This window comes from Salvelinus fontinalis, chromosome 11 (genome assembly GCF_029448725.1).
Source record: "Salvelinus fontinalis isolate EN_2023a chromosome 11, ASM2944872v1, whole genome shotgun sequence".
In the NCBI taxonomy this organism is placed as follows: domain Eukaryota; kingdom Metazoa; phylum Chordata; class Actinopteri; order Salmoniformes; family Salmonidae; genus Salvelinus; species Salvelinus fontinalis.
In genome coordinates, this window is record NC_074675.1 from 14,119,090 (window position 1) to 14,136,736 (window position 17,647).

The 17,647-nt window shown below is 43.3% G+C and overlaps 1 protein-coding gene across 2 annotated transcripts in view; it reads right to left on the reverse strand.

The window, feature by feature from the left end:
• Positions 1-4,993: 4,993 nt before the first annotated feature.
• The window catches only part of LOC129865102 (sodium-coupled neutral amino acid transporter 4-like), a 33,953-nt gene continuing 21,299 nt past the window's right edge, over positions 4,994-17,647 (reverse strand). For both annotated transcript variants that reach the window (XM_055937589.1, XM_055937588.1), the window contains exons 10-16: positions 17,360-17,611; positions 17,028-17,107; positions 16,817-16,917; positions 16,438-16,562; positions 9,539-9,683; positions 9,180-9,277; positions 4,994-8,803 (exon numbers count right to left, since the gene is read on the reverse strand). In XM_055937589.1, the coding sequence (XP_055793564.1) occupies positions 8,699-8,803; positions 9,180-9,277; positions 9,539-9,683; positions 16,438-16,562; positions 16,817-16,917; positions 17,028-17,107; positions 17,360-17,611 (906 nt within the window). In that variant the 3' untranslated portion in view covers positions 4,994-8,698. The remainder of the gene's footprint in view (positions 8,804-9,179; positions 9,278-9,538; positions 9,684-16,437; positions 16,563-16,816; positions 16,918-17,027; positions 17,108-17,359; positions 17,612-17,647) is intronic.

A 17,647-nucleotide genomic window follows, 5' to 3' on the forward strand; every position in this document is an offset into this window, starting at 1 on the left:
TGAAATCAGGCAGGCTGTTCTGAGGTCAGTTTATTAATTTGCATGTCTTCTATTGGTCGAGATGCACTGCATACGCCTTCCCCTAGATGTCAGCAAATAGTGAGAATTGGAATGGATTTGCTAGGCAGATCTGAGGCCATATAAATGGTCTGGGAACTTGGGGTCCAGTCTTTTCATCTTTCGCCATGACGCAAGACAGACCTCAGGATTGCGTTCTGGAAAGCTCCCGTTATAGGCCTTAAATATATCCGGCTCTGATTTTATTCGATATAGGTGTTAAAGACATCATAATGTTGTTATTTTAAACCGAGTTATATCCGTTTATATCAGTATATTGCGATTTTCGGATATTTCTTAGTGCTGCGTTATAGTGAGTTGGACACGTCTTTGCCACATGGCTAATGTTTACTGCTAATTCCAAAGTTGAAGGCGACAATCTACAACCGAGCAACGATTCCTCTGGACAAAGGACAACTTGCCCAAGATTCTGATGGGAGCTCATCAAAAAGTAAGAAGTATTTATGATGTTAATTCGTTGTTCTGTTGGAAAATGTAAAAATACTATTCCGCCATTAATTTCGGTGTGGTCTCGCTTTAACGCACGCTGTATGTCGTAGTAACGTTAATTTAAAAATCTAACACAGCGGTTGCATTAAGAACTAATGTATCTTTCATTTGCTGTCCAACCTGTATTTTTTAGTCAAGTTTATGATTAGTTACTGATTAGATTAGGTGCCTCTCCCAAGATTTCTCTCAACATTTTGTTGGCAGCTTGGCTACTATTCTCATTGTATAACCACGATTTGTGCCGCTAAATATGCACATTTTCGAACAAACTCTATATGTATTGTGTAATATGATGTTATAGGACTGTCATCTGAAGAAGTTTGAGAAGGTTAGTGAAAAAATTTATATCTTTTGCTGGTTTATTCGTTATCGCTATTGTTGGCTTGAATCAATGCTGTTGTGTGGTTGGCTATTGTAGTAAGCTAATATAATGCTATATTGTGTTTTCGCTGTAAAACACTTAAAAAATCTGAAATATTGGCTGGATTCACAAGATCTTTGTCTTTCATTTGCTGTACGCTGTGTATTTTTCATAAATGTTTTATGATGAGTATTTAGGTAATTCACGTTGGTCTCTGTAGTTATTCTAGTTGCTTTGGTGAGAGTTGTGATGGTGGCTGCAATGTAAAACTATGATTTATACCTGAAATATGCAAATTTTTCTAACAAAACATATGCTATACAATAAATATGTTATCAGACTGTCATCTGATGAAGTTGTTTCTTGGTTAGTGACTATTTATATTTTTATTTGGTCGAAATTGTGATAGCTACTTATGCAGGAAAAAAATGGTGGGAAAAAAAAGTTGTCTTTTGCTATCGTGGTTAGCTAATATAAATACATATTGTGTCTTCCCTGTAAAACATTTAAAAAATCAGAAATGATGGCTGGATTCACAAGATGTGTATCTTTCATCTGGTGTCTTGGACTTGTGATTTAATGATATTTAGATGCTAGTATTTACTTGTGACGCTATGCTAGGCTATGCTAGTCAGCTTTTTTACTGATGGGGGTGCTCCCGGATCCGGGATTGTGACCAAGTAGAAGAGCCCTTAACCAACAATGCAGTTTTAAGAAAAAATACCTAAAACAAATAAATAAATAAAGAGCAGCAGTAAAATAACGGGGGGAACCGGTACAGAGTCGAGGTTAGTCGAGGTAATTGAGGTAATATGTAAATGCAAATAGAGGTAATTTGCAATGCAAATAGTCTGGGGAGCCGTTTGATTAGATGTTCAGGAGTCTTATGGCTAGGGGGTAGAAGCTGTTTAGAAGCCTCTTGGACCTAGACTTGGCACTCCAGTACAGCTTGCAGTGCTGTAGCAGAGAGAACAGTCTATGACTAGGGTGGCTGGAGTCTTTGACCGTTTTTAGGGTCTTTCTCTGACACCGCCTGGTATAGAGGTCCTGGATGGCAGGAACCTTGGCCCCAGTTATGTACTGGGTTGTACGCACTACCCTCTGTAGTGTCTTGCGGTCGGAGGCCAAGCAGTTGCCATACCAGGCAGTGATGCAAACAGTCAGGATGCTCTTGATGGTGCTGCTGTAGAACCTTTTGAGGATCTGAGGACCCATGCCAAATCTTTTCAGTCTCCTGAGGGGGAATAGGTTTTGTCATGCCCTCTTCATGACTGTCTTGGTGTGCTTGGACCATGTTAGTTTTTTGGTGATGTGGACACCAAGGAACTTGAAGCTCTCAACCTGCTCCACTACAGCCCCATTGATGAGAATGAGGGCGTGCTCGGTCCTCCTTTTCCTGTAGTCCACAATCATCATTGTATCATTTCAAATCCAAAGTGCTGGAGTACAGAGCCAAAACAACGACAAATGTGTCACTGTCCCAAAACTTTTGGAGCTCACTATATGTGACTCACATGTACAAAACCTCAAATAGCATCTGCATCAACATGTGTCTTAGCTGTATACAGCATTTGAATTCCAAAACACCATGGCTCCGTTTCCGGGGAATATGTCAGTTTGCCGGCTACAATCAATTCCTATTGATTCTTTTCCAGGAGATATTGATGCATGTGCTGTTGGTTAATGGGAAATGGAATCAGCAGGCATAGAGGCATTTATCCTCAACGACAACACTTCACCTCATCACTTCTTGGCAAGGCCTGCCTTTGGTAGGCCGTCATTGTAAATAAGAATTTGTCATTAACTGACTTGCCTAGTTAAATAAAGGTTAAATAAAAAAAATACAATAAATAGAAAAACTATGCCATAAGATGCCCTAAGCAGTCATGACAGCTGATGTCAGCTCATGGCAACTAACTTGACTCAGTTGTGACACAAACCGTTATTTTGCTAAACTAGTTGGTAAACTTACAGATAGTCAATTAGCTGACATCTGCCATAGTGTTAAAGATGCAGTCCGGCATCTTAAGCACAACAAATTCATAACATATTGTACGAATGTAACATTATGTGAATTTGCAGGACGTAACATATTATACATAACTGGATGACGTAGTACACAAAAAAAGGAGACCCGTTTTGGCTCATGAGCACCCCTTTAAAAACTACTGTCTGAAATTATACAAAAGTTCTGGAGAATCACTTTAAGTCATCTGTCATAAGAGTTAATGACTGCATACAATGCATATTATGTCACTGCTATGACAGTGCTACACAAGCCTTACTACAAAGGATTCTGTACTTACCTCTTCAACAAACACACTATTGTGGTACAGCATATTTACTGAATATGGAATTCTCTAGACCAGAGCCGTATATCAACAGAAATGGCATTGGCCTAGACCTTTTTATTTTGAAATGAAATCTCTGAGACGTCTCAATGGATGAATTACTGTATCACAGTGTCATAGAAGGACACAAAGAAGGAAGGTCAGCGCATCACTGGAAATGAGGTGAGTATGTGTCCTTGGTGGGACAGGGTGAGGATAAAGAGATAGAGGGAGAAAGAGAGAGGGGGGTGGTAGAGGTAGGGGATGATCCAGAGGCAGAGGCGTTATGTAACCAGATCCACAGGGAACCATGCAGAGGAGTGTGACCTGCATCCTGAGTGAGGCTATGAGCTGGTGCTCACACTGAGACACAGACACACACCCAACAAATTTAATAATACAAGAAAGTAGTAGCCCAATTTCAATACAAGCTTCATAGCCCAATTTCTTGGAATTTACTTATGGTATTTCCCCAAATTTCATAGCATAAAGAAAATAACATTTATAGCATTCATAATTAACCTTGAACTGAATGCACTTGAGCTACTGTACAGCCAGTACAGTTGGAATAGTGTCTTAATTCAAATGAAACTCACAACCTGCTCCACATCATTTGAAGGCTGATTCAGGATCTTAGATGTTTTTGGTAAGGTGGAGGGTAGAGGACAACACCTAGCTCCCACCAGCGTGTGACCAGTCCTGGAACATGACAAGTGGGTGCTAGATGTCAAGGCTGGATGTTAAATAGACAGGATAGAGGTATATTTCTGGACAGGCCAGACTCCACTGTGTCATTATGCCAGCAAAATTGCTCCCAAATCAAGTCGGTCACAGGCGTCGTCGCCACCTTACGTAACACCAGCCGTGGGCAGGGAGAGAGGGGATTTGGTGAGCAGATATAACCCCAAACAAGTGCACACACACGCACACACAAGCACGTACACACGCCCATTAGACATATTGCATATTTGTCACGGAGCTTGAGAGATAATGATGAAATAACATCAACACTACAGCTGTAGAAGAGAAGGACTGAAATTAAAATGTTAGAAGTTGAGGTTCAATAAAATTTAAATTAATTAGACCTCGTTGTCAATGTTGAAAAAATAACAATAATATTTCACATACTTACAAAGAGTTACGGTATGGTACTTCAATTATTATACTAAAACTGGTCAAGGCATTTATAAGACACATTACTAAAAAGTCAAGTTGTGTTTTCAGTAACTATAATAATCAGTGCAAAAGAGAATTTTGCACTGTTAGTTTATTCAGGGTACTACTTAAGCAATAAGGCCCGAGGGGATGTGGTATATGGCCAATATACCACAGCTAAGGGCTGTTCTCACGCACGACGCAATACGGAGTGCCTGGATACAGCCCTTAGCTGTGGTATATTGGCAATATACCACAAACACCTGAGGTCCCTTATTCAGTGGTGTAAAGTACTTAAGGTAAATTACTTTTGAAGCACTACTTAAGTCGTTTTTTGGGGTATCTGTACTTTACTATTTATAGATTCCTAAAGAAAATTATGTACTTTTTACTCCATACATTTTCCCTGAAATCCAAAAGAACTCGTTACATTTTGAATGATTAGCAGGACAGAAAATGGTCCAATTCGCACACGTATCAAGAAAACATCCCTGGTCATCCCTACTGCCTCTGATCTGGCGGACTCTAGGCACAATTCCTTGTTCTTCCCTCATTTCAACAGCAGAGAGATGCAGCCAAGTTTATTTCACATTTTTATTGTTCATGTTACATGATATTGAAACAGCTTCACTGATACAAAAATCCCCTTTGTTCAGGCAAATATACAATTTTAATGTTAGTTGATCCACAGGAAGCAGACACTGAACGGCAGGACACTGGTGCTGACCCAGTGCTTCTTTCGGGCCAGGTTACAGATAAGGCAGATGCTTTTGGGGTAACACATTACTTAAACCCTCCGGCATGAAGCCCACTTTACGTTGTCAAAACGCATGACATGTAGTTTTCATGCCAGAGTGTTTGATCATTTAACATATATTAAAGTCAACTGTCGTGACTACAGCATGTCATGCTACGACAGTCTAAAGTTGTACCTGAGTGATATTGAGGGCATAGCGCTGAAAGAGCCCCGAACCGACCCCCTTCTTGAGTGTCTGAGACGCCAACATTTGCGCTCTCCGCTCTAGTCCTTCATTGGGGGGAAAAAACATGCCCACTTTGAATGTTAAAAAACGAATGACAAAATCACTGTATGACCAAGGTCTTACATCTGGTGCCATGCCTGACCCTAAGGTTTGCTCCCTAGATTAACTGAAGTTTGCAATTATTAAGGCAAAGGTTGGTTTCTGCATTCTCACACAATAGTAAGGTTTTTGTCAATATACTTCATGAAATATATCTTCACATACAGTAACTGAGGCTCAGGAGGAGTTTCAGCAAAGACCCAGCAGCCCCTATCGATGTGGTCTGCATCTAAAATGTGACTGTTGGGTGGTTCTTACTAAAAGCATGTGATCTGAACGTCATTGATCTTTTGACAGCGCACCGACCCGCATGGCATGAATCAAATACTTCAGCTCAACATAGGCAATATCTACCTAAGTCTCGCAAGACATCAACACTGAGATTCTACTTGGACCCTGCAGCCACTGTAGGACTGAGGCATCAGACAACATTACCGACAAACCTTTCATTAATTCAAGGTCAGGTACTCCAGATATGTAACTATAAAGAAATGAAAGGGGATAGAGATTTTCTACAAATGTACAAGCTTCCATTAAAAAAAAGAAATATCATCATAGAGCAAAATCAAAAACATTGAATACTAAAATAACATTGTAAAAGACTTCTGGTAAAAATCCTTACAACCCCCCACTCACATAATTCAGTGAGTACCATATAATAAGATTATTTACAAAGCATATACAAGTTGTCAGAAAAGACTATGTTTGTAATCCAAAACATGCACATACTATACCATTTCATTTGAAATATCAATTTGTTTCATGCATATGTAGATCCACAAAGGATCTGTAAATGTTGTCCATTCTGGCTGGATCCATTCGGAACACGTATCTGCTTTAATACCTTAGAAAACAGGTATTCTCTGCTTTGAATGCAAACTGCTAATGTAGCCACCTACTGACAAATGTTTTTTCAGAACGGCAAAATATTTTGAAATTAATCTATCGTGGTGTTAATTAATTAATTAGGGCATTTTAAGAAATTATGGTCCGTTGAAATTATGTAAATTACAGTAACAAGAGTCACAATTACAGTAATAAACACATACTGTGTATGTTAACTCTACTATCAGCAGCAATCTGCCATAAACAAATCGCTGGTAAAAACATCACCAAATGACAAGTCTGCTAAGTAACAGTGGATGAATTTCATTTCTCTAATCTTCTCCACATTTGACATTATGACCCATATTGAACTTAAAGGGGCAATCAGCAGTTGAAGCAATAACAAAGTGTAGTCCCCGTTTAATCTGGAAAAAACTGAAGGATGAGATATACGGATGCAAGGACTGACCATCCATGATATCAAAATGATGGTTTTACATTTATGTTGTTTACAAACATTGGAGTAAACCAATCATATATTTTGGGTTCTGATGGGGTACGACGGTTAAACTAAGCTCTTGAGGCATTCACAATTTATATTTTTCAAGAATCAATGGGTACAAATCATTCATTTATAAGTCCAAAAATGTAGCAACTGCAGATTTCCCCTTTAAGGTGTGAACTGCAAACACAGATAAAACAACTTATCTTGTGTCTCAGAAACAGCACAGTCTGGAGGTCCAATCCATTGCTTATTTTACCCAAAATATTTTTTTCCACAATTAAATTTTGTCACAAGATATCGTTTTACACACTGTGATAGAAGAAAAACATTATCATGGGTTATAGGATCGCTGTGCCAAGTCAAATAGTTAAATAACCTGTATGGTATACTGCCAGTAGACTCTCTTTAACTCTCATAGAGTTCTGTTGTTCCTCTTCACTGAAACTAGCGTTCACTAGTTGTATTTCATAGCACAGTTCACTTCACATGAAGTTGAGGAAGAGATGGAGTTACAAGTTGAAAATGATCTCAAGCCAACAACGTAAGCTCATCTCCTGGTAATGTTCGCTGCAATTGACCCAAGGGGTCTGTAGCGTGACATATTGGACAAGAGTGAACAAGAAGGCAAAGAAAGAAACACGTAAACTGTCATTCAGTAGATCAGTAGAACATTGGCCAAGTACCGGTACATTCGAAACTTGGCAACATTCAAATCTCTGCGACAATAACACAGAATGAATGTAGTCTCTTGTTTGAAGCTCAGTCTACTGGGCGGTTTCAAAATGGCTGACAGTGTGTGTTGATCATCACGTTAAGTGTTGATTGGGAGAATGGACATGGCTGAAAATGTTGACTTGGTGTATGTGTCTGTCAATGTGTATGATTGCTAACGTCTGATCTGATGATTGCTGTCAAGGGATGTTTTGAGAGCAACACACTGGCCACTGAGAAATATGTGTGCGCACAAACTTTGGTGATGTGATTGATTGTAATAAAATAGAAACTACTTTAACAAACCTAGTTTACAAATATCACTCAGAACAACTTTTTCCAGGCTCTAGCTCGGAAAAAGATTCTACAGCGGTCATATGTACGGTTACATTGACTTTTCTTACTCCCCCTAGGTGTACAAAAATAGATTTTGACAGTAACCAAATAGCTCCAATTAGTGTAGATGGCGTGCTGTATGTGTGTGTGTTTCTTGTGTGTGTCTGGATGTGTTAAAAATACATTAAAACTTGAAACATATGCTAAAAGTGCTCTTTGTTTTTGAACCCTTGTCTCACCTCTCTCTCTCTAATCTTCAAGTGTGCAGAGCCCATGGCCCTGAAGCCACGCCTGTAGTCACAACCAGCTCCAATAGTGGCAGCTCTCAGATCAGTTCTCGTTCTTTTTGGGTTCTCTTGACCGTTTAATGGTTGAGGTCCCTGCTCATATTTTTTCCTCTGCTCAGGTAATATCACAGAGTAGGGTTGATGGGCTATCTAGACAACTACGGCAGGGCGCGCTGCAACAGCCGCAGCGCCTGACGTCTTTTCTCCCGTTTGTGACCGTCCTCCTTGATTACTTTGTGTCCTTTCGGCAAGTCCCTGTTGTCGAGGATTCTTTAGAACTAAACCATCCAACAACAACAAGAAAGAAAAAGAATAACGAACTTAAGAGTCTGTTTCAGTCGTAGAACGTAGTCCCCTCCAGTAATACTTTGTGGAAAGGGGTGGGGTTGAGAAAAGAGAACCGCCCCTTTACAGTACGCTGATGTACTCAGTCTGTGGGTGATGTGTGGGGGCGCCCCCGGGCCCGGTGACCTTACCCCCAAGGCACAGTCAGGGGAGGGGGTTTGAGGTGAGAGGGGGTGGAGGTAAGGGGGGTCCTCTTAGTGACCACCGCCGGAGCCGGGAGGGTTGTGGATCCAGTCCATCACGATGAGCGACAGGCTGCTAAACATGAAGATGATGCCCACCACCAGGAAAATGGCCGCCTAAAAGACATCAGGAAAAAGAATAACGACACTGTGAGAGAAGGTTGTGTGAAGTGTTCATATCTGTACATTCTGTGCAATCATTTTTTGTCAAGCATCTCAGTGGGCCTCTGGGAAACCCTGTTTTGGGGGACTGCTGTAACTCTGTAAATCAGGGTTGTTGTGTAAGTGCTGTGGGGTGGGGGGTCTGTTCTAATAACAGCTATGGTGTGTCTGTATGGGCATGTTGATGGGTGCTAATTTCGTCAGGCTATGGCATGTGTGTGTCATATGTTGCGTGCGTCAGAGTGGCTGTTCTGTGTGTGAGTCACCGTATGTGATTTTGAGTTGAGTGTTTGTGTGCGTGTTCGTGCACCATCGTTTCCTGCACACTTACCGAGATCTTCTGCACGGAGCGCATCGGCACGGACTTGACCAGGCGTAGATAGAAGGCAGCAGGGAGGATGAAGATGAGCATGGTGGCTGCAGAGGAGCCTGTCAGAGGGGAAAAAGGAAGAAGACCACCATCAGTCATCTAGCTTTTTCTGTCTAAACAAATGTCCTCACTTAGACAGCACTAGCCTCAGGGTGTGCAGACGTTTGAGCAAGCCCAGCACTAACACACCTCACTCAATGAAATACCTCCACATCAAGACATCAATCAGTGTTAGTGCTTGGTGGGAACAAAAGCCTGCACACCCCGTATCTCTCCAGGAATGGGTTTGGGGACCACTGCTGTGGTTGAGGAGGACTCACCGATGAAGCCGAAAATGTCTCTGATGCTGGGGACGAAGATGACCAGCAGGTTGTTGAACAGGAGGATGAAGGCGGCGATGAGCATGTGACGCACCCAGCTGAACTCCCGTTGGCTGAACAGCATGGTATTGATGGAGGAACGGATCTGCAACACAAACCTCTTTATAATGTCTGATCAACCGCTACATACTGACGATCAGTTGACACTTAGGATACCACTTGTAAAGTGTTTTTTTATGTATTGATTAATACAGCACATTGTCTTTATTTCTCTTACACGCACACACACACACACACACACACACACACACACACACACACACACACAAGGGCGAGTAGGTAACTATATCATCAGTCATGTCGGCAAACTAGTCTAAGCCCACAGGCCAATTCCCACAGTTGGCTGCTGACTGAAGTGTGTCAACTGCAGCAGGTGAGAGTCTAATTAGGCAGCCAGGCAGGGAGGCAGGGAAGGAGGCCACCAGCTAAAAGGCTGAGAGCTACACAGCTCAAGGCATTGAGTTAAAGACTTCACTGGGTGAGAGGTCACGGGTATCAGGTGAAAAGCAACTGTTATGGGCCAGCCGGCCACAGAGCGAAAGGTTGAGGAGGCGGGGCTTAAAGCGCCATTCAAAAGGCAGAGAATTAACTCTGGGAGAACCTCCTGCAACGGCACCCTGGGATTGCATCAGCCGAGGGCCAGAGAAGGCGGGACTGAAGGCAGCAGGATAGGCGTGTTCTGCCCCCAGGCAACGCTTGTCAATTAACAGTTTCCCTTTTTTGAAATCCTCTCATTTGCTTTTTCACTAATGATACCTTTCCTACGTAGATATTTAGACAGCAGAAAGACGAGACACTTTGCTGGTTCATGTTTCAGTCTAAATACTTGTTTGGTGAGGGTTGATGGCGCGCTACTCTCTTGAGTTGTGGATCAAGAGCCAAAATGGCCAACACTGACACCTTGCTGAAAGAATGTATGAAGGAGTGGCAGAGATTTACACCAAAATTATTTTAAGGCGTGGCAGTAGCTCTGCAAGGCATAATTACCCCCCCCCCCCCCCCATTGATAATAAACAATCCCCTCTCCCAGCAGCCATTGCATAATTGGACCGTTGAAAACCTGGCGCCTGGGCGTGACATTTCTACCCACCTGGCTGCCAAGGCTCTGAACTATTCAGCGCCCAACAGAGATCCTGCACAGGGCCTTTGGAGTGCACCATGCAATATTTGCCTGCATCTCCCTCCCTCCACCCGCTATGACAGCTCCCACTGGGGTGAGATATGTGGCAAAGCGCCACCGCTGCTAAGGTACCTGGGTCTACCAGGCCAGCCAAAAGCTAGCAACATGGCCCAAAACCAGGGAGCCAACTGGGCTCCAACCAAGTGAAAGATGCTGCAACCTTTTCAGAAACAGCTAGATATATGGCATAGTATTACTACGCCTTGGTTTGCCAGTGTTTTTTTCATAGGGAGGAAGACATTAAAAAGGGAAGAACAAAAAGGTAAATCCAAGATTAAGAGGAACAAGCACACCATAAGGTCAGGAATAAGATAAAACAGGTTATAACTTGAGATTTTTTTAAATCCTCAATTGACTGACCATCAGAAATAAAACCCATTTTAAACCCTTTTCCACCACATTCAACAAGCCTATTCAACCACTGTCAAAGACAGGTGACAGGGTTCACTTTGTAAAGCCAGTCAAATGATCCTGAAAATAGTGTATCACAGCAATAACAAGGGCAGATATATAATGAACTTATTGACTATAATCTTATTTTCCATGAAGTCACTGTGAAAAGACAGCATGCATGGCAGGCTACTTTTGGGTCACAGCCAACTGGGCATTGTGCTTGTGCACCACAGGATTTGTCTTCTCTGACCTGCCCTCTAGTGGAAAACTCAACAGCAACCTAACAACCCCATCACAAGAGTACCATCACTACTAGGCCAGTGTAACCATCATAACTGACTGCAACACAAACAGAATCCCATCTTATTACAGAGCCATAAGCAGCAGAAAAGACCAAGGTTAATAGTTAGAAGGCTATTTCCTGCGTTTATATTTCTCAGACAAGTGCCCCCACTGCTTTATTTAGAAAGAAAGAAACGGTCAACCGCCTTGAGACGAGGCCATAGAACATCACAATATAACAGATCATATCACACACCAACATTCACAAACAATGTTGTAGGTCAATTAAATGACTCATGAAAACAGGAATCATTACACTTAAGAACATTTTAAGTAACTTTTTAAACATCAAAATGAACAGTTGACTTGAAGTAATGTCATTATTTGTGTTCCTGTTATTGAGGAGCCATGAAACAAAGAGAGCATGGGAACTAGACAAGTCTGCCTACCACATCTAAACACTGTTTCATTAAAACCTGCTTGTTCGCGACCAAGTATCTTTACTGTTGCCTTTAGATTCTTTACTGTTTGAGCCCACCCTTTCACCTCCACTCCCCACTCCCCTCCTACACAACCCCAGCCCTCCTGCCTATAATAAAGGACATAGTGCTTGAGAGACAAAGCAAACGTTAATCTGGGTGCTGAAGGCTCCTCTGCCAAATGAAGGGCAAAGGACTCTCGGGGAGATCTCACATGTCACGTCTCGTGATTCAGAGGGCTGGACACCTGGCAACGTGATGCCAGCATGACTGGTTACTTTCATCTCACCTCTCCTATGTCTCCACAACTATATCCTCAAGCTTGTGCGGTGAACTGAACTCACTGCGCTGTAAATGCTGAGGTGCACATGATGCTTTGTTGAAGCCTGAGCAGCAGTCAAGGGGGGGAAAATCAATGGTTTGATGCTGGGTTATCTAGGCCATGACTAACGTGTTTGGAAAAGATGCCATGCATATGCTATGCCCCACAGTTTTTCAGGTGTAACAGACCAGTAGCCAATGGCTACATAGCACACAGCAGCAGACACATCGACATGAGTGTGTCCAAACATGTATTCGACATGCTGTACTTGCTTTATGTTCACATCGCATCCCTTCATTTCTGTGCTTGACTACGGCCTGCTCAAGGAGCCTTTCGGCTATGGGAGAGGCTGCTCAGACACGCCTGGTGCCCTCTGATTCAGAGGAGTTGGGTTAACTGCGTTAGACACATTTTAGTTGAATGCATACAGTTGTACAACTGACTAGGTATCCCCCTTTCCCTAATGGATGATGTACGCTACATGACCAAAAGTATGTGGACACTCCTTCAAATGAGTGGATTCAGCTAATTCAGCCACATCCGTTGCTGATAGGTGTATAAAATCGAGCACACATGCAATCTCCATAGACAAACATTGACAGTAGAATGGCCCGTACTGAAGAGCTCAGTGACTTTCAACATGGCACCATCATAGGATGCCACCTTTCCAACAAGTCAGTTCATCACATTTCTGCCCTGCTAGAGCTTCCCCAGTCAATTGTAAGTGCTGTTATTGTGAAATGGAATCATCCAAGAGCAACAACAGCTCAGCCGAGAAGTGGTAGGCCACACAAGCTCACAAAATGGGACCACAGAGTGCTGAAGCATGTAGCGCATAAAAAACGTCTGCCCTCGGTTGCAACACTCACTACCAAGTTCCAAACTGCCTCAGGAAGCAACTTCAGCACAAGAACTGTTTGTCGGGAGCTTCATGAAATGGGTTTCCATGGCCGAGCAGCCGCACACAAGCCTAAGATCACCATGCGCAATGTCAAGCGTAGGCTGGAGTGGTGTAAAGCTCACTGCCATTGGACTTTGGAGCAGTGGAAATGCATTCTCTAGAGTGATGAACCAGGCTTCACCATCTGGCAGTCCAACGGACGAATCTGGGAAATCTTAACGCTACAGCATACAATGACATTCTAGACGACTCTGTGCTTCCAACTTTGTGCTAACAGTTTGGGGAAGGCCCTTTCCTGTTTCAGCATGACAATACCCCCGTGCACAAAGCGAGGTTCATACGGTTTGTTAAGTGGTTTGTTAAGATCGGTGTGGAAGAACTTGACTGGCCTGCACACAGCCCTGACCTCAACCCCATCAAACACCTTTGGGGTGAATTGGAACACCGACCGCGAGCCAGGCCTAATCGCCCAACATCACTAATGCTCTCGTGGCCGAATAGAAGCAAGTCCCCGCAGCAATGTTCCAACATCTAGTGGAAAGCCTTCCCAGAAGAGTGGAGGCTGTTAGAGCAGCAAAGGGGGGACCAACATATTATTAATGCCCATGATTTTGGAATGAGATGTTCGGCGACTTTTGGTCATGAAGTGTATGTGGCGCAGCTGAGAGTCATGTCGAGACGAAGGGGTTTGGTTCAGTCAGTCGTCTTGATAAGCCCCTCACAGATAGGTAATGCTGGCTACCTGGTAACAGCATTGCGCTAGTTAAAACCTGTTAAAGAACGTGATGATTATGTCGATGGGCAAGGGAGAAATAACTTGTCTTATTGGTCACCATCTCCAATTTGTTCCATCCAACTTGATTTTATTCCGAGTAGGATAGAAGCCTAGACAAGAAATAACTTGTAATGTTTGTAGTAACCATCTGGATACAATCTACTGCTCAATGGGGAGAGTTTGCGCTGCAAGCAGGCAACACAACAACACAGGGAACAGCGTCCTTCGCTCCCACTTGCCACAGTAAGGAAAGGGTAGCTAGATAGCGTAGCCAATAACAGACCATGGTGACAGCTGAAGCACATTTATTGTAGTTTTAACCAAAAATAGCATTAACGTCTAACGTTACATAAAAAAAAGATATATACTCAGATAAAAACAAAATGATTTCAACTTCGGCAGGCAAGTTTCAAATTCTTGCTGAAGTTTCTAGCCATAAGCATAAACTAGGTAGCTGGGAAGGGCTCATCGGGACTGACTGAACCCAATCCGTTCGTCTCTACTCGACTCTCAGTGCGCAAGAAACTTAATTCATTTGGGCACTAGGCGTGTTCCTATAGCCTCCCTTCTGACACTGCATTTTGGTGTCAGCTGCAACAGTCAGTGAGTGCATTGTCTCTCTCTCTCTCCCTCCCTCTATCTTTCTCTCTCCCTCCCTCTAAGGTGGAGGTCACAGTGAGGGTTTTTCCACTGCTCAGGGCTTATCTCCTGTAAACTTCCACTGGGACTGTGAGATACACTCGCACATTCCCATGACCAAAGAAGTGTTCACTCCCACAGTGAGAGAGCTGGTGAGTGTGTGTGTTTCTCTCTGTGTGTGTGTGTGAGAGAGAGATAGTGTTTCTGTGGGCGTGTAAGAGTGTGGGAGTATCAGTATAGCCCACAGTCAAAACGGATACTCCCCCCACCTCTCTTTCTAAGCAGGGCTGACTAGAGCCATGGGGCTGACAGTTCTCCCCTGCTCTCTGCTGGTGGCTCAGTGTAACACCACCATATAGTCCATTAACCATTCCAGCCTAAAACTATCTCTCCCGTCACAAGAACCCATCTCCTGCAAGCTACAGTGACTGTAGGTAAACAGTGGAATTGTGGTGCAGCTCCCCTGTATAGCACTTTGATCACTGGATCATTTTTTTTCTCCATAAATCTAATATTACCATATTAATGTTCCTTGGGTCAACTAAGTCCTTTGAGAGGATCAATTCTAAATGGGCACTGCTAAGTGCTAATGCATGGTTCATTGTAGGCTACAAAGGAGGTCCATGACACCTCTGAGACCCTCAGCCCTTTATGGGCTCCTGTGCCAGACTAGGGCCAAGACAAATATAGCCCACAGCCATATAGGGGGGTCAGGTACGCCATGCAAGGCCAACACTCTCATTCAGTGACTCACACACCAGACAGGCAGACAGGCAGGCAGGCAGTCTGCATGGACAGGAGATTACATAATAACCAGTGGAACAGAAACACAGTATCAGACCTGAACTGACGCTAGAAACCAAGGTTAAACTGTACAAACCAAGGCTAAACTGTACAAACCAAGGCTAAACTGCAGCTTACACTTTAACAAAATAAGGACGGTAGCAAGTGACTTCACTGCATTTATTCGCTAGGACAGCATGTGATGACAATGTGCTACTTAGAGCAAAGAGGGAAATGAGAGACAGGGGAGTTGTGAACATTACACTGTGTTCCTTGGCAGCCAGGCTAAAGAGCTTGTGATGAACAAGACGTCTATTGTACCACTGCTTTTCACATTGACATTTTAGTCATTTATCAGACGCTGTTATCCAGAGACTTACAGTAGTACATTTACAGTAATACAGTACTTACAGTAATATATTTCCGTGCTTTCACATGCTGAGCCTATTGATGTGTGCCCCAGAAGGAAGGGACTGAATATGTCTGGCATCATGTGGGGAGCAGTGTAGGGGTGTAATTGTTCCAAAGCTGTGTATGTGTGTGTGTGTTAATTTGTGTTTATGCTTGTATTTGTGTGTCTAAAGTATGATTGAGAGTATGATTGGAGGAGGGACAGAGTGCTCTTGCAAGGAAGCTTACGACAGACAAACAGGGCTTTGAAAACCTGGGCTGGTTCTCATTTGGGACCTGGGGAAATGGATTGACGGGATTGCTGAAAGTCCAATAATGAGTCAGCTAACGTCACAGCAGAACAGTATGTGCTTTACCAAGTCCAGCAAGAAAACCAGCCGTGTCAACACACCCACTCACTCAGCCAATACAGAAAGAGACCCTGTTTTTGGTATTAAAATAATTAATACATTTTTATCTCATTTGGATAAAATGACCTAGGTGTTGAGCGGCGTGTGAATGTGTCTGCATAAATTGTATGCGTGAGAATGTGTGCATATGTTTTGTGTATGTGGGTGTCTGTGTGTCTGTGTGCATGCATGCGTGTGCGAGTCTCTGCTTGTGTGTGTGAGTGTGGATGTGCATGTGTGTGTGTGTGTCTGCGTGCGTTTGAGCAGATGCCTCGTTGTACTTACAGGGAACAGGACAATGGGGACAGTCAGGGTGACAGCAGTCAGGACAGCCAGACGGACCAGCAGGAGCATGGTGTCAAACTTATACACCTTGGTGAAGGTGTGGAGCAACTCTGCCTCCACGTTTTCTGTTTTTGGGAGAAAGAAGGAATACAAGCTGTCAGAGACATACCAATACAAAAGCCTGAACTGGGTGTGAGAGAGAGATTTGGTAAACAAACACGCAATGGTTATGGTAGCTTACTAGTGTATTTTAATACATACTACTGGCTCTTTTTCAAACATTTCACTCATAAAATTAACATATAATGGCAATAAAAGCAGAAACAAAGTAATACAATTGCTGCAAATGTATCTTATTGTGCGTGTGTGTATATTTTACCATAGAAAGTGAGGTAGCCAAACAGCGCTGAGAGCATGTACATGACAAGCATGGCCAGGATGGACAGGTTGGACACGTTCTGCATCTTTCTACGGGAGCGACTGGGGAAAACGCAAGTTGAGATGTGAGTTATATGGAGAAAGTGTACCGCAGCAATTTCTATGAGCGTCTATGCAAACGTGTCTTTTGTAATTCACTTGGATGCACTTACTCTTTGAGTTCACTGTAGATGGGTAGAATTTCAGGGTGGCACACAAAGGAGAAGGCCAGGATGGGAACAGTGTAAGCAGTCTGCAATGACAGGAGAAGAGATCGTGGAATGAAACACAAGCCCAGATACGCTAAGAATTGGGTTCTTCTAAACATTGATTAATCGCGTTTCAGGGACTGTTTATCAGAGGATATTGTTTCCAAAACACAGAATTATGACATGAAGCATTCCGACTCACCCCATATACAAACACACACACACACACGTACGCACTCACACCCCACCCACATACCTCCACCCCCCCACCCACATACAGTAGCTCCACACCTCACCTGAGAGTTGAACACAAAGTACTTGGGCGTGCACATCTCCTCCACGTCGTCGGGGTGTGGTTCGAAGCGGACCCCTGAGGTGTGGTGGCCGTCCAGATAGGAGGCGGGGGACATGTCAGCTCTGGAGAAGTCCATGAGGACGGTGCCGTTGTGCAGGGCGTGGGGCCCCAGGGCTGTTCCATTCATACTGTGGTTGGTATGATGGTACATGAAGGGCATCGGGCAGGGGAGGTTGTACTTCTTATAGATCAGCTGAGAGGTAAAGAGGGGACAGAAGGGTGAGATGGG